Source organism: Myotis nattereri (genome assembly GCF_964212035.1).
Source record: "Myotis nattereri genome assembly, chromosome: 9".
Taxonomy (NCBI): domain Eukaryota; kingdom Metazoa; phylum Chordata; class Mammalia; order Chiroptera; family Vespertilionidae; genus Myotis; species Myotis nattereri.
The window spans coordinates 51,553,214-51,579,329 of NC_138084.1; the positions used below are offsets into that span (position 1 = coordinate 51,553,214).

At 42.9% G+C, this 26,116-nt stretch overlaps 1 protein-coding gene across 3 annotated transcripts in view; it reads right to left on the reverse strand.

Annotated features, from left to right (window-relative positions):
• Nucleotides 1–25,851, reverse strand: part of RAB30 (RAB30, member RAS oncogene family) — a 78,577-nt gene extending 52,726 nt beyond the window's left edge. The window contains exon 1 of one of the 3 annotated variants that reach the window (XM_081100112.1): nt 25,645–25,851. Coding sequence is in view for 1 of the 3 variants with exons in the window: in XM_081100113.1 (XP_080956239.1) it covers nt 25,645–25,677 (33 nt within the window). In the remaining 2 variants the exon portion in view is untranslated. The other 2 variants (XM_081100113.1, XM_081100111.1) reach the window with 2 other exon arrangements.
• Nucleotides 25,852–26,116: the final 265 nt, after the last annotated feature.

Genomic DNA, 26,116 nt, shown 5'->3' on the forward strand with positions numbered 1-26,116 from the left:
AAATACTGGAGGCAAAGCAGGAACTCAATTGATATTTGTTTAATTGAATAAATGGATTCCGCAGAAGTAATCCTAAGAACTAAGTCTTCCACCAAAAGGGCCGATGCGTATCAAATGACCGCCTAGTAAAATACCTCCACAATCGACTGCCCGCAACAAGGGGAACATGCAGCTCGATTGGCCCTTTGGATGAGAACAGTCCCTGTACCAGCCTGGAGCTCAGATAACCAGGATTAAGACTTACCTTGTTTTAGCAAATAAAAAATACATGTAGCCATCCCCTGAACAAACCCCTTGGGCAAATTATAAAGCTATCTAGAAGTAGCTATCAGAATCACAGATCATCTGAACAGATCATCTTAATAGCCGTGGACCCACGAGAATAAATTCCATCCACAATAAGGCACATAGAATCATTTAGCACACAACATTCTGTTTCTCTTTCCCTCTGTTGTTAAGACTACATAATACTAAAACGAGGAATTCAAACAGTTATGTCAGGGCAGCAGGCCAAGGAAAGCCTAGAATATATGACCCCATTAACACTAATGGAAGTTGGAGCAAGGTAAAATAGAAAATAAAGCTCCCTGCCTCCATTCTCACTGCCCATACTTTAAAATAAACAGCCAACAATTATTCTTTTAATGTTCCTCCTCTGTACACACATAAATCACTCCCGGGGATATACCTTTTGCTGATTTCAAAAGATGAGCTTTTTGTTCTCTTTTTCCCCCTGCCCTTTGCTCTTCCTCTTCCTGTATGCCTACAAAGCGTTTTCCTGAAGGGGGCGAGGGCTGCTTTTCTGCCATCTCTCACTGAGTACCTCCAGTACAAACAGAGCTCACTCCAACCTCGTACTGTGTCAGACTGTCCTTAGAAACTGCAAGGTGGACGTAGAGATTCCATCCTCTTTACTTTCCTCTAAAGAAGCTACTTGGAGCCCTAGACAATTTGGCTAATGGATAGAGTGTCAGCCTGGGGACTAAAGCATCCTGGGTTCGATTCCAGTCAAGGGCACATGCCTGGGTTGCAGGCTCGGTCCCCAGTAGGGGGCGAGCAGGAGGCAGCCAATCAATGATTCTCATCATTGATGTTTTAATCTCTCCCTTCTCCTTCCTCTGTAAAATCAATAAAAAAAATATATATATATATATACAAAGCAGCAGCAGCAGCTACTTGGAGCTCTCTCTCCTCTCAACTGACCAGAGGCCTGAAGGCCCCCCTTGACCAATAATAAAGTAGATTCACACGTTTCACTCCCTAACCCCATGCACCATGCTCCAGACACACTGACCCGGAAGGTTAAGGAATAAAAGCCTGTATGCTCAGTGGTTATTTCCAGGCTCTTCATAAACCAGAGGAGAGAATAATAGTTAGTTAAAGATTGGATTGTCTTCCTGACTCATTAGGTGAGCTTTTTCTAAGAGTCAGAAGACAGACAGACACTAGCCCTCTGCGGTCCTCTGTATAAACCTCAAAAAATTCCCTTTATTTCCCAGTCTTCTTGTTGTTTTCATGAGCTTTTTAAATGGATCAAAATGGGTTTATGTCCTGGCTGATGTGGCTCAGTTGGTTGAGCATCCTCCCCTGCACCAAAAGGTCACAGGTTGGGTTCCTGGTCGGGGCATCTGCCCAGGTTGCAGGTTCGGTCCCCGATAGTGATGGGTACAGGAGGCAACTCATCAATGTTTCTCTCTCACATCTATGTTTCTTTCTCTCACTACCTCTCCCATCTTCTCTCTCTAAAATCAATGAAAACGTATTTTTTAAAAGTGGGTTCAATCTTAGCTGAAAGATAAGGATAATCTTTGCTTGAAAGAGAAGGATCCAGTACTCAGGTTACAGTGTTGGATTCTGGGATTCTCTAAGGAAAAGCCCAGCAATGGCTGTTCTCTGATCCCTGGTTCCAAACAGCCTCACCCACATTTTCTCCAAATCCCACCACTGTAAACCTTGTTTCACGTGGGCCCAGCATGGCCCTGAGTGCCTGCATCAGCCCTTCTTGGCGGCTCCTGCTCTTCTCCTGTGGAGCATGTGATCCAGAGAAGCCACTTGGGCCTGAAAAATCATCAGTGGGTGAAAAAGCATCTCTGGAAGGAGCCTTGTAGAGGGCCGCCTGGGAGACACCTAGGCATTTTCTTATAATTATTGTCAGCTGAACTCAGAGCATAGGCAGAGCCATGCCCTGGGAACATGCTTCCCCAATAAGGCTGGACATGTTAATCAGGCAGGGGCGTAACTAGGTATGTAAATCTAGGCCTTTAAAATAAACCTGCTGTGTGGCTCAGCCTGCTTTTTGCCGCCTCTCCATCAGAGAGGATGGCGCCCACCTGGCCCCAGCTTAAAATCTATTTCTGCGTCTTGGTCTTTCTTTAATTTCTTAATCCCCAGCTCCTCCACTCAGCAAATGGACTGCTTCCTTTTCCATGCGGGACATGGAAAAGAGAGAAACAGCCCCCCACAGAGCCTAGGTGATTAATGTACAGAAATGCAGGCTGCCTTCACTGCAAGATAAAACTGCTACCTACTTACTTTCTCTATAAAGGGCTTCACAGATTATTCATTAATACTTGCATAAAGAAGAGATCCACATGTGCCTTTTGAATGTGAAGTTTAATAGGAAGTTTGAGATGATTCAAACAGGCGTTGGAAAACACGTTGGCCTACTTAATATTATCATGTATATATGAGAAAACTGTATATTAATACTCAAAACAGACTACTGTTTATTCTTTTAACAGTGTACAATCCTCTTGGTAAACACAGTACAGCCATTCTTACTCTTCAAAGCAGAATTGACCATTCCCTCTGCTTTACGGCCCCATGCACCCTTTAAAAACTTTAATATCCAGACCTGTGACCCTTTATTTACACATCCGTTTCTATGATTGTCTCCCCACACCCTACAGCTTCTACTACCCCAGCGGTACGTCCCTTGAGGACAAGGACCTCATCTTATTTCTTCTTGAGCCCTTAGTGCCTAACAGTGTGCCTAGCACACAGCAGATACTACATAACATCAGGATGGAAAAGGGGGAGAGGTGGTAAACATTAAGAGGGTGGAAACTGAATCTGTTTTATTCATTGTTACCTGGCCTATAAATACTTTTTAAAAAATATATATTTATTGGTTGATTTCAGAGAGGAAGGGAGAAGGAGAGAGAGACAGAAGCATCAATAATGAGAGAGAATCATTGATCGGCTGCCTCCTGCCTGCCCCCCACTGGGGATCGAGCCCACAACCCAGGCATGTGTCCTTGGCCAGAATCGAACCTGGGACACTTAAGTCCGCAGGCTGATGCTCTATCCACTGAGCCAAGCTGGCTAGGGCCTATAAATACTTTTTAATTAATGGATGGACTAAAGAAACAAAGGAGCAGTAGTACTGAGGCATGAAAGTAGAGGTTCTGAAGTAATAAATATCATCTTTTATTCATTCTAAAAACATTTTTCCTTATATTTTGACAGCCTGAAAATTAGGATGCACTTTACAATGAAAGGCATCTTGGCATTGTGTCCTAGTTTATTTGGAACCTTGTTTTTTCTTTCTTTCTCAGTAATACATAGAATATAGTCATGCACATTATAAATGACTAGAGGCCCGGTGCACAAAATTTTGTGCACTTGGAGGGGAGGGAGGGTCCCTCAGCCCAGCCTGTGCCCTCTTGCAGTCTGGGACTCCTCGGGAGATAACGACCTGCTGGCTTAGGCCTGCTCCCAGGTGGCAGAGGGCAGGCCCAATCCCTAGGTGCAGCCCCTGGTTGGGCTCAGAGCAGGGCTGATTGGGGAGTTGGGGCACCACCCCTTGCCATGCACAGAGCAGGGCGGATCGGGAGATTGCGATGCCACCGCCAGTCACACTCAGGGTAGGGCCGATTGGGGGGGTTGGGGGACCACCCCCTGTCACACTCAAGGCAGGTTCTATGGGGAGGTTGCGGCGCCACCCCCTGTCACTCACAGAGCAGGGCCCAATGGGGGGTTGGGGAGCTCCCCCCTGTCACACACAGAGCAGGGCCCATCAGGGGGTTGGGGAGCTCCCCCCTGTCACGCACAGAGCAGGGCCCATCAGGGGGTTGAGGAGCTCTCTCCTGTCACTCACAGAGCAGGGCCGATAGGTGAGTTGGGGCACCGCCCCCGTCACACACAGAGCAGGGCGGATCGGGGGTTGGGGCGCCGCATGCTGTCACACTCAGGGCAGGGCTGATGGGGAGGTTATGGCTCTACCCCATCACACACAGAGCAGGGCCCGTGGGGGGGGGGGGCGCCGCACCCTGTCATACACAGAGCAGGGCCGATCAGGGGGTTGGGGCGCCGCCACTGTCACACTCAGGGCAGGGCCGATCAGGGGGTTGGGGCACCGCAGCCTGTCACACACAGAGCCGCAGGGCAATCAGGGGGTTGGGAAGCTCCCCCCTATCAGGCACAGAGCAGGGCTGATCAGGGGTTTGGGGCGCCTTCCCCTGTCACAAACAGAGCAGGGCGGATAGGGAGGTTGTGGCCCCGCCCCCTGTCACACACAGAGCCACAGGGTGATCAGGGGGTTTGGGCGCTGCCCCCTGTCACGCTGATCCCGGTGCCAGGAGGCCTCGCAGCTCCGCTGATCCGGGTGCTGAGAGGCATATTACCCTTTTACTATATAGGATAGAGGCCTGGTGCACGGGTAGGGGCCGGCTGGTTTGCCCTGAAGGGTGTCTTGGATCAGGGTGGGGGTCCCCACTGGGGTGTCTGGCCAGTCTGGGTGAGGGGCTGAGGGCTGTTTTCAGGCTAGCAGGTGACTGAAGCTCCCAACCGCTCCTTTTTTTCTTTTTTTTTTATTCTGGGCCAGCTTTAGCTCTGTGGCTTGGCTCCAGCTCTTAGGCCTCAGCTGCTGAAAGCAGGTATCTGGTTTGTTTGGGTTCTATAATCGAAACACTGTTTCAACTCCAGCTCTAAGATTCTGGCTGGCTAAAAGCAGGTTTCTGGGGTTTTGTTTAGCTTCTATATTTGTAACAATGTTTCAAACTGCAAGCTCAGAGGCCGGCAGTGGCAGGCGGGGAACGTTGGAGTCCTCCGTCACTGAAGCAAGCAAGCCTCATGTTTGCTTCAAGCTGCCTGGCTGCCGGCCGCCATCTTACCTGGCAGTTAATTTGCATATCTCCCTGATTAGCCAATGGGAAGGGTAGTGGACGTACGGCTAATTACCATGTTTCTCTTTTATTAGATAGGATGATGTCTTAGTGTCAGTGAAATACAATCAGTTGATGTAGCTGTGGAAAGAAGGGTTAAAAAGATGATTATAAAACTGCACTGAAAAAACAAAGAAGGAAAAAACAAGCCCGGTCAGTGTGGCTCCGTGGTTGTACATCAACCAAGGAACCAGGAGGTCATGGTTCAATTCCAGATCAGGGCACAAGCCCAGGTTGCAGGCTTGATCCTCAGTAGGGGGCGTGCAAGAGGCAGCCAATTGATGATTCTCTCATTGAAATTAAAAAACAAATAAATATATCTTTAAAAGCCAGAAGTTCTTTAAAAAAAAAAAAAAAAAAGCTCAGGAATAATCCTGGCCATGCTCCCTGCTGTGTAGGAGAGAAACAAAAGCAAGAAACAGAATATTGACATCATTTGAGTCCCTGTGTGGCTCAAACTAGCTACATGCTCACCAAACCTATTTCTTTTTCTTTTTGGGCAAACAGGCCATATTTCTCAGCCTTGCTTTATCATTATGTGAGCCATGTACTGAGTAGTAATTGATGGAATAAGGACAGAAGTGATATAAGCCACTTCCAGATTTGGCCCATGAGAACCTCCCACATGAGATCCTTCAATCTCCTTCTCCATCTGCAGGTTAAAAGGAGAGAACTTTGAGACATCTAGAGGCCAAGGGATCCACAAGATGGAAGGATCCTGGCTTCCTGAAACATAGAAGGTAGCCTAACCAGGACACATCATGTTGAAGTGTTATTCAGACAAGAAATAAACTTTGTGTTAAGCACCGAAACTTGAGAGTTGTTATATCTCTAATGTCTCCTGATTCCAGTTGCACCCATCTTTCCATGGTTACATGAAATACCCTAGTGTTCTTCCCATAAATTCCCTCTTTGCCCAAGCCAGGTTGAGTTAGGATCTTGCATCTACAACATAAAAGAGCTCTGAGAGCTTAGCTGGTTAGAACATCCTCTCAATATCCCAAGGTTGTGGGTTCGATCCCCTGGTCAGGGCACATAGAAGAATCAACTAATGAATGTATAAATAAGTGGAACAACAAATCAATGATTCATTCTCTCTCTCTCTCTCTCTCTCTCTCTCTCTCTCTCTCTCCTCTCTCTCCCTCTCTAAAATCAATAAATAATTTTTTTAAAAGAGTTTTGAGGAACATAGTCAAGAAGAATAAACTGCAATCATTTGAAATGGCATGAAGATTGAAGTAAGCAATCCCCAAATGTCTAGAAAATTTCTCATAAGAGTAATAATTCCAACAAATTAATGACAATCCACAAAAGACTCTTTTCAATTTCAAGAGTTACTACTAGCTCTAAAATCATGAACCACTTAGTGGCTCTGTGGTGTGGCTCTGTGGTTGAGCATCGACCTATGAACCAGGAGGTCATGTTCTACTCCCAGTCAGGGTACATACCTAGATTGTGGGCTCAATCCCCAGCAGGGGGCATTGAGGGAGGTAGCCAAGCAATGCTTCTCTCTTATCATTAATGTTTCTATCCCATTCTCCCTCGCCCTTCCTCTCTGAAATCAATAAAAATAGATTTAAAAATAATAAAAAATAAAATCATGAACCATTTACAGTGTGATACTCTCTCTTCCTTCTCATTTTATTACCAGAAGCATGTACCAAGTTGTAATAGCCCTCCCTCAGGGTTTACTTACTATCAGATACCCTCTGGAATCCTCAAACATACAGAATCCTAACTAGCAAGATAAACCTCATTTATCTTACATAGCCAGCTCTGCTGTCCCATGATTTATTGGGAAAATGGATCGACATAGAGCTCTAAGAATTCAAATAATTACTCTGGGCTAAATAGCTCTGGGTATAAGTATACAACCCTGGCCAGAGTTTTCAAAGATAAATATTCAAGAATTAGCAAAGCTTCTGGGAACATTTATAAGACCATAAATGAAAAGATTACAAAATAAACAGGAGAGTGACGTGATGAATGCCTCCTTGAGCACTGAAAAGGTCTGCCAGAAACTGGGGGCCAGTGATGACAGAGCATGCATCCTGTTCAGTTCCCAGAAACGTTGATCATGAAGCCAAAATTGTTTTATAACAGCACGCACTGACATCTGTGATATATTCTACGGGCTTGTTATAAAGCACTTTTATACTATACATTGAGTTATTTGATTCTCAGACCAACAGTGTGAAGATGAGATTTCATCAGCCCTTCATTGACAGCTAAGAACACAGGCTCAGACAGGTCAAGTGCTCATGGCCCCAGGGTTTGTGACTTGAGCCAAGACTTGAGATCCAGTCTCCAAATTCCAGAACCTCTGTCCATTTCACTATGGACTTCCAGGGCAGAGGAATGGCCTGGCTGGGCAAGATTTTTTCCCAGTGCCATAATTCTTCAACCCATGTTGGAGGTTGGTTTGCTCTGTTTCATGTAATCATATGTGGGAACTTTCCAGAGGGTTAAAGGGCCTGGGATAGATGCCTGGCCTGCCTCCAAAACCAGCTGGGAAAATATTCCCTGACAAGATACCATAGCTTATGCCCACAGGGAGGCCTTGCGCGAGGAGGAGGGAGCCTGAGGCATGGGTTAGAAGTGCTGAGACCTCCATGTGATTTTCTCAAAATCACACAGTTGGAGGCTTCTGAGACCCAGACAGCAAGGTCTCTCAGGACTCCAAAGATAGACTACAGGGAGAATGAGCTAAAGGTACCCTTTGTTGGAGAGGGAGAGGGGATCAACTACATAGACTGAGCTGGCCTCAATCAGCATTCTCTAACATGATTTTTTAAAATGATTGTAAAGAGAGAGAGAGAGAGAGAGGGAGAGGAAATCATCAATTAGTTGTTCCATTTATTTATGCATTCATTGGTTGATTCTTGCATGTGCCCTGAAGAGAGATCAAACCCACAACCTTAGCATATCAGCTCTAACCAACTGAGCTACCTGGACAGGGCTCTCAGATGATTTTTTTTTAAATATATTTTATTGATTTCTTACAGAGAGGAAGGGAGAGGGATAGAGAGTTAGAAAAATCGATGAGAGAGAAACATCGATCAGCTGTCTCCTGCACACCCCCTACTGGGGATGTGCCCACAACCCAGGTACATGCCCTTGGCCAGAATCGAACCTGGGACCCTTCAGTCCACAGGCCGACGCTGTATCCACTGAGCCAAACTGGTTTCGGCTCAGATGATTTTTAAGAGCCACTTGTAAGAGACAAATTTGTCAAAAGCAAACATTCATATACTGCCTGAGAAAGGCAAGAAAGGGAAATAATTGACAGTTTAGTAAGAGCATTTATCCCTGGAGGCTGGTGATCTATCAACTCAGAAGGAAGACACAGGACATTCGGGGAGCTGTCTTTCAGCATGTTGAAAAGTGTGAAGAGCTGGCCTCTCCTGACTACTGTTACTTCCTGGGCTCCAAGGATGAGAGGGAGGTCCCATATACCAGTGAAGTTGCTCCAGAAATAGAAAACCCAAGATCCTGAAGAAACATGGGTTAGTGTAAGGGGCAAAGGCTTTGATTTTAACAACCTGTGCTTGAACCACTGCTCAGACTTTAGTCAGCTGTGACCTGAAGCAAGTCACAACCTCTTTGAGCTTCAGTTTCTATATCTGTAAAGGATAAGAACGCTTATTTTAAAGGACTGTGGGGAGGATAAAACAAAATTATGAATCTAAGGGGCATAGCACAGTGCCCGATACACAGTAGCTGTGTATCAATAAAATGTTAGCTCCTAAGTTTTCCCCCTCAATCAATCCCCTAATATTGGAATTCTAATACTTATTCATTCTAATTATTATTAATCTACTGGCCCTTAGTAATATTGAAAAAATCACATATATTATCCAATATCTTTTTTAAAATATGTCCTATTGATTTTTTAGAGAGAGTGGAAGGGAGAGGGATAGAGAGATAGAAACACCCATGATAAGAGAGGAACATCATCTATCAGCTGCCTCCTGCACACCCCCCATAGGGGATCGACCCTGCAACTGGGCATGTGCCCTGACGGGGAATCAAGCCAGTGGCTTCTGGGTTCCTGGCTCAATGCTCAACCACTGAGTACACCGGCGGGGCAGTTATCCAATATCTTGACCATTTCACTTGCCTCTTTGAAATATAACCATCAAAAACAACCAAAAAGACAGACAAAAAATAAGCAAAAGAATGAAATATAAATCAAATAACTCTGGGCCCTTGGGCCTCTTACTAGTCTACTTTATGCTTCAAGAAAGAAAGGAAAGAAAGGAAGGAAGGAAGGAAGGAAGGAAGGAAGGAAGGAAGGAAGGAAGGAAGAAAGAAAGAAAGAAAGAAAGAAAGAAAGAAAGAAAGAAAGAAAGAAAGAAAGAAAGAAAGAAAGAAAAAGAAAGGAGGGAGGGGGGAGAAGGAAAGAAGGGAGGGAGGGAGGGAGGGAGGGAGGGAGGGAGGGAGGGGAGGGGGGAGAAGGAAAGAAGGAAGGAGACAACTCAAAGGTCTCTTTTCAACTTTATAATTTTCCTCCAATCTGAAAGAGAATCCAAACCTTATAGATCTTTGGCACATAGCTGTACTTAACAATGGTCAAATTCAACTAAACTTTCCACAAGGCTTAAAATAAAAAGGAATTCTGACTTTACCAATGTTTTCTTAAACTTAATAAATACGGCCATAGGGACAAGAGGAAGGATATACAGTTCTTGTGATCTTTTTTATGTTATCTTCCTGATCTGTAGAACCATTTCTTCTTGACATCCTCTATCCAAGACGGGGTCAGGCACCCCTCCTCCATGCTTCAGTATTCTATTTATACCACTACCAGCACTATGACCATACTGTACAACAATCATCCATTGTATGTCTCCTTCTCTAGATTACACTCTCCTTTCAGGCAAGAACAGTGCGCTGTGAAATATCAATTACCAGTATCCACCAGCACAGTAACTGGTATATAATAGATACTAAATTAGTGTTGGATGGATGGATGGATGGATGGATGGATGGATGGATTGATGGAGGAAGGGGTGAATGGGATTTTTAATATGGGAGAAACATTAGCATTAATCTCGTCTACAAGGTCTTCGTTTCACAGATAAGGAAGAAGCCTCAGAGCTGTGAGATAATTCAGCCAAGGTAGCCTCATAAGCAGCTAGAAGATGACAAGTGGTGGCAGTCATGCCTTTTTGACTTTGAGTTCAAAGACAGCTATCATTTATCACTCACCACCAAGGGGAGGCAGGAAAGCTTGGAGGACACAGCATAGACTCCACAGGCAAAGTCTTCTTGTTCCTGCTGCCTGTCAGTCATGTGACTTTGGGCAAGTTACTTCATTTCTGACTCACAATTTCTGCATCTGTTAATTGGGACTATTAATAACTTCAGAGTTGTTGGGGGTATTAAATCTGCCAACATACACAAAGTGCCCAGCATAGCACTATGTGTTAAATAAATGTTTACTGAGTGAATCATGAATAAGTCCCTGTCCAACATACCACGACCTCATGAATGTGGTTTAGACTTTGCATTTAAGTCTCTGCCCACATGGAAGGTGGCTGGGACACCATAATTACAGGACCATGTACTTGGAAATTTGTTCCTTGCTAGAATCGGATCTTAAGGCAGCACCAAGTAGCCTCAATAACTTTGCTCACTGTTCCCTTCACCTGGGATGCCCTTCCCACCTTCCTCATTGCCACACAAATCTTACCCATCTCCCACTGCCCAGCCATATCCACCCTATGAAGGAAGCCATCTCTAATTCCTATGAATTCATTAGACATTCCTGACTCATAAGTTAGTTTCCACCACATAGTGGAAGGGTATATCTGTTTGGGGTTTATAATTTGTGGTAAAATACACATAATATAAAATTTACCATCTTAACCACTTTAAGTGCACAGTTCAGTACTGTCAGGTATAGTCATACTGTTATGCAACTAATCGCCAGAACTTTTTCATTTAGCAAAAGTGAAACTCTATACCCATTAAACAATAACTTCCCAATTGCTCCCTCCACCCCAGCCTCTGGCAACCACCATTCTACTTTCGGTTTCTATGAGTTTCACTCCTCTAGGTAACTCAGTAAGTGAAATGATAAAATATTTGCCCATTTATGTCAGATTTATTTCACTTAGCACAATGTCTTCCAGGTTCACCTACGTTTTAGCATGTGTCATAATTTCCTTCCTTTTCAAGACTGAATAACATTCCACTGTAAGTACATACCACATTTTGCTTATCCATTCATCTGTTGATGGACACTTGGGTTGCTTCCACCTTTTTAGCTATTGTGAATAATGTTGCTATGAACATGGGTGTACACGGGTGCATCTGTTTTTCTCTTTTACTTGAATGTGAACTTCTTAAGGACAAAGAAAGGGTCTCAATCATCTTTACAGTTCTCAAGGTGGCTGACAGGTAATGGGCACTCAATAAGTACCTATCGAGTAAATAAGACAGGGCTGCTCCAAACATGAAGTGAAAAAGTAATCAGCTTCCATACAAATTTGCAAAAGGGCAGAATCACAGCAGAAAAGCACAGACTTAGCAATAAGACAGTCTTGATTTCTGATCTTGGATCTGCCTCTTACTAGTCATAGGACCTTATGCATTCTATTTTTTTAATATGTTTTTATTGATTTCAGAGAGGAAGGAAGAGGGAGAGAGAAATAGAAACATCTATGATGAGAGAGAATCATGGATCGGCTGCCTCCCGCAAGTCTCCCACTGGGGATCGAGCCCACAACCTGGGCATGTGCCCTTGACCGGAATCGAACCTGGGACCCTTCAGTCCGCAGGCTGACACTCTATCCACTGAGCCATACTGGCTTGAGCAGGACCTTATGTATTTTAATAAGCTCTCAGAGTTTCAACTTCCTCATGTGGTTTTGCCACAATTAAATGCTATAACTTAATGTAAAGCAGCACAGCTCTTGGCACATCACAAACTTTGAAACCTTGCCAATATTATTTTATAAAGTTATATAATAAAAGTCACTTACTTCACATGCAAACATACCACTTAACTTCCTGACCATGATAACTTTAAAAGCAAAGAGCATGGAGTATTCTGAGACCGAAGAATTTATGGCAAGAAACAGTCAAAAAAGGCACTTTCACAGCAGTAACAATGAACCCAATTGGTACCACTGAATGTGGAATCTTGACCTATACGGTTACAACTCTAGTAGCTGGAAATCACTTCAAAGGCACAGACCTAAATGTTATACTAAGGGTCATCTCACTTAGCACAGCAGCCTGTCCAAGATCTCATAAATGTTTTTTAATCAGGATTACTTGAGGCTTTTGTTTTTTTGGTACCCCGGCTAAATTGATTTTGAATTTAATCATTCATGTTGTAAAGCTTTTAGCAAAAAGATGGAAGAAATAAATAGCCCCTTATTACTATTTCAGACAGAAATATTTATTTTAATCTGTCTCAAAGGAAACTGAACTCCCCACTCTCCTCCCAGTTCCTCTAGGACATGAATTCCTTTTGAGGTTGCTATCTGCATTTTCCAGACCAGAAACATTCCTTCCAAGGTTAGCTCTTAGAAAGTAGTTTTTTAAGTATTAGAAGAAAAAGCTTATTCAAGTTTCTGTCTGCCATAACAATTAACATCTGACATGGCTAATTAAAATGGCTCTCTGAGACAAAAATAGGAAACTTGATTGTGTGGTGGAGGAGAGGGAAGGGAAGGAAAAGAAAAGGTAAATGGAAGTTGCCTGAATGCTAATATCAGCCCGAATGTGGCCCTAAGTGAACAACCCCTAACTTTCCTAGAACAATCATGACTTCATGTAAATGTAACACTATACTAAGATGATTTGTTACATGAAAAACAAAATGAGATTTAATAAATGTATTTGTAAAATTTTGCAATTAAGTGAATTTATAAGTAAAGAAAAAAATTCTTTGTCAGACCATGAATTACAATTTTGGATTCAGAACAATGCTGTCACCATATCTCATGCGTCAATTTTAATTTGGCTCCCCAGCAATGGCTAAGAGCTACTGGCTGCCTTGTCCATCAAGGTCCACCATGATGGTCCACCATGAAGGGTACCATGCTAAGACTTGACAATCAGGGGCCTATTTTATCTTCACAACAACCCTATGCTCTAGGTATTGGCATCGCCTCTCCCTCCTTTTCTACCTTTTTATTTTAAATTAATTTCAGACATACCAAAAGAAAAAAAAAAGGCAAAAAAATGAGGAATTCATATATATATTTCACCCAGATTACCTATAGGTTAATATTTTCTCACATTTGCTTTATCATTCTCTCTCTGTAAATAGATATTATATTACCACTAACTACTTAGCATTTCCTTGAAAATAAGGACATTCTCACCCTGGCTTGTGTCAGCTCACACGTGGAAGGATCTCGGGTTTGATTCCCAGTCAAGGGCACATACCTGGGTTGCAAGTTTGATGCCTGGCTCCAGTCAGGGCATGTGTGGGAGGCAACCAATCTGTGTCTCTCTCACATTGATGTTTCTCTCTCTCTCTCTATCTCTCTCTCTCCTCCAACTTTTTCCCTTCCACTCTCTCTAAAAATCAATGGATGCCAAAACCGGTTTGGCTCAGTGGATAGAGCGTCGGCTTGCGGACTGAAAGGTCCCAGGTTCGATTCCGGTCAAGGGCATGTACCTGGGTTGCGGGCACATCCCCAGTAGAAGATGTGCAGGAGGCAGCTGATCGATGTTTCTCTCTCATCGATGTTTCTAACTCTCTATCTCTCTCCCTTTCTCTCTGTAAAAAATCAATAAAATATATATATAAAAAATAAGAATGGAGTACTAATTTATGCTACAACACGCTAAACCTTGAAAGATTATGCTAATGAAAAAAACCATTTATATAAAATGTCCAAAATAGGCAAATCTATAGACAGGAAGATTAGTGGTTGCCTGGGGCTGAGGTTCTGGGGTGAAAAAGATGGTAAATGACTGATAATGAGTGCAGAATTTCTTTTTGGGATAATGAAAATGTTCTAAATTGAGTCTAGTGATGTTGACACAACTCTGTCAACATACTGAAAACTACTGAGTTGTATACTTTCAATGAGTGAATTGTGTGATGTGTGAATTATATTTCAATAAAGCTATTTTAAAAGTCAGCATTACATAAAATAGTAAATCTTAAGAAATCTCATTACACACACACACCACTCACCCCTACTGCCCTGTACAAGTAACCAATTTATTTTACACCCTTCCAAGGAATCTTCATGCAAACTGAAATATGTGTAGCCCCATTTCTTTCACAAAATATGCCCTGTTCTGCCACCTTCTTTCTTTCACTTAACATATCATTGGAGATCTCTCCATATCAGTACCTCAAGAATACCCTAATTCTTGTCTGTAGTTTCATAGTTTCCCCTCTGTGAACGTATCCATTCATTTAACCAGTTTCCCACTGATGCACACTTAGGCTATTCCCAATCATTCGCTATCACCAACAATGATGCAATGCTTTTAACCTGGTCTCATCAGATGACTCTCTGTTCCTGGACTGCCAGGAAGCACTGTGAGTAGCAGGAAGCAGTTAGAGTTAGTCAGAACTGAGTTTGCATCTGGCCCCGTCTGCTAACTAGCTATGTGACCTGGGAAGATTATCTGTACTTTCTGAGCCTTAATTTTCTCACTTATAAAGTGGTCAAAATCCCACCTACTTTATTAGGTTGCTTTTATTTTTATTTTTAAATATATTTTATTGATTTTTTACAGAGAGAAAGGGAGAGAGATAGAGAGTTAGAAACATCGATCAGCTGCCTCCTGCACATCTCCTACTGGGGATGTGCCCACAACCAAGGTACATGCCCTTGACCGGAATCAAACCTGGGACCTTTCAGTCCTCAGGCCGACGTTCTATCCACTGAGCCAAACCGGTTTCGGCTAGGTTGCTTTTAGAGTTAAGTAAGATAAGACAGATACCTTGTGACCAAGGTTGAAATAATTTGTGTGTCAAAAAGCATAAGGTTGGGGGGAAAAAAGAAGACAGAAGGTTGGTAATGGATTATAACAAACACATTGGGTGGATAAGAGAATCCAGAAGTCCAAGTGATACAAAAAAAAAAAAAAAAGGAAGAAGAGGAGGAAAGCTGAAAGCTAACCGATCAGGAAAACACCAATAGATACCCATTGACCAAGGCAAGGATTATCAATACGTAGATGTTAAAACCATTGGATGAAAGTTGCAGCGGAACAGGATATCTAAACAAGCTCAAATGATAACCCCACAGATAATGTTATTAATTACAAACAGAAAACATTATCTTTACAATGCAGAGATCTGGCAACACCACCTACCCAAACGATCAAACCTCCCATACCAGTGATGTTACAAACTCACATTATGTGTCACCAAATATGATGCAAGGGAGGGATGCAGCATTCCCTATGGGGAATTCTTACCACAAACGTTTAACCTGAGTCTCATAGTGAGGGGGGAAAATCAGACAAATCCAACTTACAGTCTACAACAAGGCAACAGACTTGGAATCTTCAAAATTTCAATGTCATAAGAGACAAAAAAAAAAAAGGCAGGGGTACTGTGATATGTTAAAGGAAACTAAAGAGACACAACTACGGTATGTAATCCTTCTTTCCATCTTGGGTTCCAAAACAAAGATTATAACAACGTTGGAACGACTGGGAAAGTCTGAAAAATATTATTGTTTCAATGTAATGGTGTTGTGGTTACACAGGAGAATGTCCTTGTTCTTAAGAGATACATGCTCCAGTGTTTGGAGATAAAGTGTTGTCATGTCTACGACTCAGTTTCAAGTAATTTGGAATTGGGGGGGGGGGGGGGGGGGAGGGGAAGAGGGCGGGAATGTGTGTGCATAGATAAAGAAAGCAAATGAATCTAGATGAAGGGTGCATGGGTGGTTGCTGTAATATTTTTGCAATTTTTCCATATGTTTGAAAATGTTCAAAATAAGTTGGGGGAAAATCAAATAAAACACATAAGCCATCTAGTACCCAATAGATGCCATGACAGTTCACATCATGGCTTCAGCTAACTCAACAAATCTACAGAAAGCTCCTTCCCCCATGCCTCTAGGACTAGGTACAATGACTCGCATTAAAGGAAAGGCCACCAGCCAGTCCTTACCTTCATGAAGTTTATATTTTTGATCAGAAGTTAAGGCAAAAACAGGAAGCAGCTGAAGAAGCAGTATGGGTTTTGGTTCCAGAAAAATCTACCTAGTACCTACATCTGCAAAAATTTTTAAGCTAGGTAACTTTAAAAAAACAAAACAAGTTACCTAACCTCACTAAGAATTGTTTCCTCATTTATATGGAAAAACTGAACTCAAATCTTCTACCTAGGAAAGCATATATAACACGCCATTGTGAAGCATCTCTTATTTTAGAGATTCTCTTTAAAAGATATTAGTCTCCTAGAATAAAAGTGGGGGAGAAGGAAAACTGGATGGGTCCACCTTTGTTTCCCTATCAGAACACCCAATGCAGGGCCTTGCATTTAGCTTATGCTCACAAATATTGGTTGAAGAAGTAACGACAGACTGTATGAGACAGATGCTTCTTAGGCTGCAAATTGCATTAAAGAAAATATCAAGAGGAGCTGGCCCAGTCAGAGACAGCAGCACCTTCACAAAAGCACATACATTTGCCAAAATCTTTAATACACGTTATCTCATTTGAGCCTCACAATAATCCCCATTTCATAGATGAAGAAACTGCAGCTTAAAAAGATAAATTACCCACTTAGCACACAACTCAAATGTGTGCTTGCTCCACTCAGACACAAAAGAAAGGGAATAACTGGCTAACAGAATTGAAATAATTCACAGCCTATGATCCTTACAATCTCTTCCTCAGGGTTTTTGCTGGGGCAGAGTGAGTCACCTGAACTCATACCTTTTTTACCAGAAAAATGCCGAAAACCTGCCCTGGGATTGCTTCTATTGATATTCAGAAAGAGAAACAATCAGGCCTTTTAACCACCTGCTTCAGATATTTAAAAAGTGAAGCTTCAATTCCCCTTTCTATTGTGGTTGTGTGACTGAGATGGAGCGGAACTAAGCAGAAGAGGTTATTTTCATCTCAAGATTGACGGTGTCCACATTTTAGTGAAGTGAACCATAACTCAAAAATAAAATTTCCTGCAGAATTTTCTGGGGAAAACTCTTGGCTGCGTTATTCTTTCAGTTCACTTTTTAAACATCATGCCGTGCTACAGCTTAGATAATGTGTTTTACTTTTGCAGAGGTTTCCATGTTATTTACATATCAACCTTATATTACAGCCACCTCAAAAACCAGCAGGAAGTCTGCGATTCCATTTTTGCCCACCTTCTGTCTACCCATCACAAGTTTCTTCCCTTAGTAAAAGAGTTTAGCTCCAGTGGCTAAGTAACTTGACAAAGGTATATAGAAATGGCTCTCTCAAAGACCGTTAATAGGAATTCAATTGTCAAGGGACAATTAAAGGGGAACTGTTCATGCCACCTGACCCAGTATTTCTACCCTTAGAAAATGTATTCTACAAAAATAGTCCTACAAATTCATCAAAAAAAGATGCATATGCAAATATTCACTGCAGCAGTGCCCAACAGCCATTAAAATGGATAAATCAGAGCAACATGCAAATATGTGGGACAAATGCCCAAAATATATTAAGTTAAAGGAAGCAAGCAAAATATGTATGTATGTATTATACTAATATCATTAGCATATGTGTAGGAAAAAAATGACAGAGGAATATACATAAAAATCTCAACAGGGTGAAATTAAGGGGAACTTTTCTTATGTAGTTCATTGTGTATTTCTATAATAAATTTTGATTAATCTTATATCTAGAATTTTTAAAAAATAAAATTAACGTATATATTTATGTGCCCTTCCTCATCCTTTCCTCTTCACTTTGGAACCAGCTAGTTTGCAGCTCCACCTGCATTACTACTAATAATAATATCGAAGGTAGGATGCCAGCTGTAGAAGCCTGCATTCTTTTTTTAAATATGTTTTACTGAGTTTAGAGAGAGAGAGAGGAAGAGAGAGGGATAGATAGAAACATTGATGAGAGAGAAACATCAATTGGCTGCCACCTGCACGCCTGCCACTGAAGATCAGGGCTGAAACCTGGGCATGTGCCCTGACCGGGAATCGAATAGCGACCTCTTTGGTTCATGGGTCAATGCTCAACCACTGAGCCACCCTGGCCAGGCAAAGTCTGCATCCTTATAGAATACTAGAGACCCGGGGTGCACGAAGTCGCACGCGGTTAGGGTCCCCAGACCTAGCCTGGCCTCCGTCGCATGGCCTCTGCCGCCCTGCGACACTACGTGAAGCTCCCCGCCCCAGGACCTCCACGATGCTCGCAGCCCCTCGACTGCTCTGTGAGGCTCCCCCCAACCCCTGTCCCTCAACTGCTCCGTGAAGCTTGCTGCCACCCCGCGAAGCTCGCCGCTGGACACTCTGCGAAACTCCCCCCGCCCCACGACTGCTTTGCGAAACTCGCTGCCTCCCGGGTGACTGCTCCGCTAAGCTCATGGCCACCCAGCAAAGTAGCCCGCCACTGCCGCTCAACAGTCCCCAGTCCCGCCCCACCGCCAGCCCACCCTCATGGTGAGCGGCTCAGGGGCCGGGGGAGGGGGTGGACCGAGAGGTGCTCCATGAACTTCATGGTGACTGGTCGCCCCTTCGGTCGTGATGGCACCTAGCTCTTTATATATATTAGGATATACAGGATCATGTTTAGAAAAGATACAAAGATCACTTACAATGCCCCCCAACAAATGGTATTCCAGCACATAGGCTGATTAAGTACTTGTAGGGACCAAGAAAATCACTACCTTCTGAAGCAGCCCTTGATGTCTTCTAGCTTTGCTGTAACAAAGACCAAGGCCATAACATGTCAGACTAAACAGAAGGTACCATTACCACATTCAAGAAAACTAACATTGTAACTGATTATCTAATCGGCAGCTCCCATTCAATTTCCCAAAATGTCTTTTATAGCTTTTTAAGTCCGGGATCCAACCAAGGATTACATGTTGCATTTGGTTGTCACAACTTTTTAGTCTCCTTTAGTCTAGATCAGCCACCCACACATTTTGTTTTATTTCGTTTTGTTTGTCTTTCATGACATTGACATTTTCAAAGATCGCAGGCCAGCTGTTTTACAGTATGTCCCGCAATCTGGATTTCACTGATTATTTCTTCATGATTAGATTTAGGTCAAACATTTCTGGCAAGAATTCTACATCAATGATGTTGTATACTTTCCGTTGCAACAGGTTTTCTAGTTACACTAAGTATATTTTACTCGTTTTATCACTGTGGGCACTAAGCAAGCTTCAGCCAATAAATAAAATATTCAAAACAATAAATGCATTTAATGTTAAAAACAGCTACCATGAGCACCAGGCATAGTGCCAGACATTTAAAATATATTATCTGCCCTAGCCCAACTAGCTAGTTTGGCTCAGTGGATAGAGTATCAGCCTGCTGGCTGAAAGGTCCCAGGTTTGACTCCCATCAAGGGCACATGCCCAGGTTGCAAGCACAATCCCCAGTAGGGGGCATGCAGGAGGCGGCTGATCAATGATTCTCTCTCATCATTGATGTTTCTCTCTCTCTCTCTCTCTCTCTCTCTCTCTCTCTCTCTCTCTCTCCCTCTCCCTCTCCCTCTCCCTCTCCCTCTCCTTTCCTCTCTGAAAGCAATAAAAATACATTTAAAAAATAGATTATCTCATTTAACCCTCACAACAATCTTGTGAAGAAACAAAGGTTCGAAGAAGTTAAGTAACTTGCCCAAGGACACACATGTGTATGCACATGAGAACTCACACAGACACACTTTAACATATGATCTCAGGGGTTCATGTTCTCCCTGAGAATCCTCCATGGACAAGTTAAGAACCCCTGCCTCAGCCTACTCTTGCAGAGGCCTATCTAGTTTTAAAAGTTGGATTCCTATGAAGAAGAAACTGAAAATAAATTAGCTATGGTCCACATAAAATTCTTCCATACTTGGAAATGTTCTTATTTGGAGATGGGCCACATTTTCATCACAGCCAAGAATATAGGACAGTGGTTCCATGAATTATTATAATATTGCCCTCGTCGCCGGTTGGCTCAGTCGCTTAAAGCATCATCCCCATATGCCAAGGTTGCGGGTTCAATTCCTGGTCAGGGCATATGCCTGAGTTGCAGGCTCAATCCCCAGTTGGGGGTGTGCAGGAGGCAGCTGGTCAATGATTCTCTCTCATCACTGATATTTCTATTTCTCTCTTCTTTCCTCTCTGAAATAAATAAAATATAGATATGTATTTTAAAATAAAAATTTAAAAATAAATCTAATCCATATTTATTTTTAAAAATCAATCAATGAATACATAAATAAGTGGAACAACAAATTGATGTTTTAAAAATTATAATACTGCCCTAACGGGTTTGGCTCAGTGGATAGAGCATCGGCCTGGGGACTGAAGGGTCCCAGGTTCGATTTCGGTCAAGGGCATGTACCTTCGTTGCCGGCACATCCCCAGTAGGAGGCGTGCAGGAGGCAGCTGATTGATGTTTCTCTCTCATCGATGTTTCTAACTCTCTATCCCTCTCCCTTTCTCTCTGTAAAAAATCAATAAAATATATTTTAAAAAATTATAATATTGTGTTTTTATTGTTTGTCTTCTTTAAAATTTTTTTATATATTTCTTTATTGATTTCAGAGAAGAAGGGAGAGAGAGATAGAAACATCAATGATGAGAGAGAATCATTGATCGGCTGCCTCCTGCAGGCCCCCAATTGGGGATCAAGCCCGCAACCCAGGCATGTGCCCTTGGTTAGAATCGAAGCTTGGACCCTTCAGTTCACAGGTTGACGCTCTACCCACTGAGCAAATCCAGCTAGGGCTATTGTTTGTCTTCTTTAAACCATTCTCCAACAAAGTAAGAAAATAAAGAAAATGTAAAAAAAAAAATTATAAAGCTAAATATATTCTTAATTTTTAAATTATGCTCTTCCTACAGCTTTTGGTATTAAATGTCCTTTATGAGATAAAAGTCAAAGGGGACATTAAAAAAATAACTATTGTCAACCACTCACACCCCCCCATTATATCTTATTTTTAAAAATTCTACATATCTATAAAATTCAAAAGTCTAAGACCCATTGATTTAGCGAACTATATACAGTTAACATTATTTCTGAGAAACTAACTTGAATAAAGGAAGTGAAGATCAAAAGGAAACCAGATTTGAAATATTTCTGAATTTCCCCAAATTCATCCACAAAACATCTCAAAGGCTTCAGATCTCAGGAATACATGTTAATGGACTTGTTAAAAACATTTCACATTAGACATTTGCATTACTAATTGCTCTCTTTCAATATTTTGATATTTCCTGCTTTTGAATGGGCCCTTAGTAACCTAGGTTAGTTCACTCAATCAACAAATACTCATACTCCCTAATTTATGCAAGGTACTCCATTAGGTGCCTGGGGACACAGTCTAGAGCAGCGGTTCTCAACCTGGGGGTCGAACGACCCTTTCACAGGGGTCGCCTAAGACCATCGGAAAACACATATATAATTACATATTGTTTTTGTGATTAATCACTATGCTTTAATTATGTTCAATTTGTAACAATGAAATTGGGGGTCACCACAACATGAGGAACTGTATTAAAGGGTTATAGCATTAGGAAGGTTGAGAACCACTGGTCTGGAGAGTTCTTTCTTACCTCATGTCAAAGATCAAGTGTCACAAGCCACTGTAGACACAATCCCTTCCCCCAGGAAAGAAGAATAAAAGCATCTCTTGGGGCTGTGCTCTTCTATCGAGGCCTACATACCTCTCTGTATGTGGTTATTTGTCTTTCTCCCTCAACTCTTCCAAAGCAAACACTACCTTATCAGTGCTCTCTTCCTAGCACAGTGCACATATAGCTGGAGATCGGTATAAATTCGTGGAATACATATATTTTACAGATGAGAAAAACAAAGGTCAGAAAAAGAATATGACATGTCCAACATCATACAGCTAATAAATAAGTAGTACCTGGTCTTAGAAAGCTCTCACCAGAGCTCTCGTCTATTCCACCATGCCACATCATACATGCAGACAGGGTGAGAGAAAGATCTTAGATGTCTTCCTGGAACTTCAAACTCAACATGTCCAAAAGTCACTCCTTCTTGAAAAAAAGCAAACAAAAATCTGGTCCCCCATCCAGTGTTCTCATTCTCTATACATGACATCCTTAGTGGCTTAAGAAAAAACTCAAGTTAACTTGACTCTCTTCTCCCTATCCTCACATCCAGTCAATTAATAATCTTATCAATTATAATCTTCAAACTTTGTGTCTCTCTCATCTCATTCCTTCTCTCCAAGCCCTCTGCCACCACCCTGGATCCAAGCCACCATCATTATTTACGTAGACAACAAAAATGACTTACCACTTGGTCACACGTTCTGTTTGGCCAATTCTCTCCAATCTCTTCTTCCCTTAACAGCCACAGATATGTTTTTAATATCTTTCTACATATTACATTGAACCAACTACATATGTAATTGAACCTCCCATTACCATCCTAGAGTATTTGCACTCACTCAAGTCTCTTGAAATGTCACTTTCTACTGGAAACTTTCCCTGACTCCTCTGCACAAGGGGAGAGCACCAGTTAGGCACTCCCGTTCCACCTTGTAATACACCCCCCTTGTCAGTAACATTCATCACACTTGCAATAACGTGTTTAATGATTGTCTCCCTATTAGAATATAAACTCCATGAGGGCAAGAGAAGCTTCTCTTTTCCCTGATGTATCCACAGACCTTAGAACGCAGTAGCTGCTGAATTAATATTTATTGTCAGAATGATAGGCTGGGCCCAGATTGTAGCAGGCCAAGTAAATCAAGGGGAGAGGATCATTATCCCTTTGTAAAGATATAAACTAAAATAGAAAGAACTGCATAGTTATTCAAGAGCACAGAAATAGCATTTCTCCTCCCTAAAACACTAAAAAACGTGGTTGGGAAAGGGAGCTTCCTAGAAGAAAAATACTAGAAATGAGAAGGTGGTATAGAGAGGTCTAGGATGACAGCTTCTGAAACTGCTTGTCATACTAGTTGCTTCTAGATAATTAGACATTGGACTTTCCATGCCCAGAGAAGCACTCATGTTAAACAAACAAGCATAACTCCCACCACACTCTTCTTCTAAAGAGGGGGAAATAAAATAACAAACTTTGTTTCTAAAATAACAAATTAGAAACCACAGGAGAGAAAGATGTCTTTGCTCAAGGTGTCCCCCCTGGATAATGCTCCTCAGCAATCAACAGAGAAGGGAGCGGGGGAAAGGCAGACTTCCCACCACTTACTGGAACAGGGATAAGGAGGGGGGAAAGTATTAAATGAGGCAAAGCCATTTGAAATCCATTTATTCCTTGGGAATCATGAGAACATTCCAGGTAAAGCATTTTAAAACCTTGCTAACCCATTGGCAGTTCTTAATAAAGGTAGCAATACAGTTGGCATGAGCTCTACTGCAACATGTCACTGTCCACATGCTGCCACAGAAGCCACAAACCAGGCCAAGGGGTCAGGCTCGTTGTTGCTCATCCTGCCAAGCACCAACTGAAAGACAGGGAAAGGACAAAGCCTCCTCAAAGAGCACTCTGTGGAATAAATATGCACACTGCCTCCACGTAGCCTGGAGTTTCTGGGTAGGGTAGAGAATGGGCGGGGAGGGTATTCAGAGACTGGAAAGAAACTTAAAGAAATAGATGTGATATACCGGTGATGAGAGGGAGATTCTGAAACACAGAGGAAAAATGAGAATTGCAAATGGAGACATGGGAAAAGAAACTGAACGAACTTCGAGTGATGTAGAAGGGTCAGGAAAGGAAGGTACAGGGGAAACGAGTAAGGTGCCCCCAAAAAGCAATAGAGAAACACAAAGCAGACAGTAAGCAAGAGAAAGGCAAAGCCAGGCAGCCCATCTTTTCCCAAATCCAAAAGCTGGTCACTGCATTCCAATAAATCACTCTACTACAAAGCCCATACAATGGATTGTCCTTTGCATTCAGTAACAAGCAGCATTAAATGAAGCATCACCCAGCTGTAACTTTGGAGATCTAAGGATCAGAATTAAAAACGAACAAAATCAATTCAGCAGCAGAAGATAACCAGTAAAGACTTCCCCCGAATTCCTGGCTTGACTATAAAAAGGTTTGGCATTTTAGAGTTAAGCGTAAAGTGCCTGGCATTTCTCCTTCTTTTGACATTCTAAGAGGGGGGTGTGGTTGACCCCAGGTCTATTCATTTCCAAGGGTGTAGATCTCTCAGCTAAGACTGGCCCCATCTGTTCTTGAGTCAGCCAGTTGTTTATGTCAAAGTAACATATTTATTGCACTAATCATCCTAATTACTTACAAGAAGAGAGCCAACATCATACAACACAGAACGCTTTCTGTCCTGTTAAATGTGTTGGTTCCTTTAAGAAGAAAACAAAACAAAATAAACAAACAAAAAATAACACTACTATGCTCCTTGGTTTCCTTGGCCAGGATCACTCTTCGGTGGGTACCTTTCAGTAATGGCAAATGAAGGTTAACTGTGCTTCTAACTTTCCCTTCCCTAAAGCGTTACAATGAACCCAGGTTTCCTTAATGATCCCTTCTCCAAACCGTTATTCGTGCCTGGTGACTGTGCCTCAGGAAACAGCAGCTCATTATGGTACCGCTGCCAGTGGCAAGGAGCCTATTGCCATGTAATTTAAAACACTCACACAAGCACAAATCTGTCAGCTCCACTCCCAAACAATCCTGAAATCCTGCAATAGGGAAAAGAACGCTGAGCGAAACGGCTGCCTCCAGCAGCCGAAGAGAAGCTTCCCGAGACACGTGAAACATTTCTGACTGGCACGGAGTGCACCATTAAAGGACACTGTCACCTCAAATCCGCAGAAAAGGCGAGGCAAGCGACATAGACACACATGCAAAATAGAGCCCCACAAAACTTAGCCCACTGAGAAGCGGCACGCTCCGCTTAAAAGCGAAGAGCGTGTGCTCGCCCAAGCGACACAGAAATGTCCTAAAGTAGTGCGAGCACATTAAATCACTGTCTCCATTTCTCCCCACGCATCGCCCCTTCCCACTCAAACCTCAGCACGCGGGCCGTTGGTGACAGGACTGCAGTGGTCCCCCACCTCAGCCTTCTTCTGATTCTCCAAGAGCACTTCCCAACATCCTCCGAGCCCAGCCCCCTCTCTCGGCTTCAGGAAGGTTGAGGGGAGTTGCGACTGGAGAATTGGCAGGCATCGGTCCTCCCGCGGGGGAAGGTTGCCGGAGTTGTTCTGCACAGTGACCCAAATTGCACAGAGCTTTCCGCTTAGCAGCGTTGGCGATCACCTCCCTAATCCTTCCCCCGAACCCCCATCTTCCCAAAAGAAAAACCTTGAGAATTAAGCGGGAGGTATAACTTGGTAGAACCATTTGAATAAATCACTTCAACTCACCTGGTTTGGGATATTTCTCCCCACCCCAGGCATAAACAGAAATGATATGCGAACGAGTCACGCACGCAACGTAAGATGGTGCGAAGCCTTAGTCCAAGGGCTGGAGTCAGTCCCTGCCCTGATGCCGCTGCTACTCTTAGCTCAGCTGGAGCGAGCGGCAATCACAAGCCCAGCAGCAGCAGGGGGGTGGATAGACCGTAGCACAATGAATGCAGTGGGGTTTTTGCAATGACATCATCCCTCTGTCCAAAAGGCCCCAATAGCCATGCTCAGGAGCGCTGCATTCTGGGAATTGTAGTCTTCTTCAAGCCTGTTCGGAATCTTGAGGCTGCTGTCGGAACTACAATGCCCAGAATGCACCGAGGTCGGACGCACCCAGAGCGAACTGAGGCAGCGAACGAATCTCGGCCGCCATATTGGGGGAGCCTGGCGATTCTGCGGAGCCGCAGAGGCTTTAGGAAGCGCGGGAGGC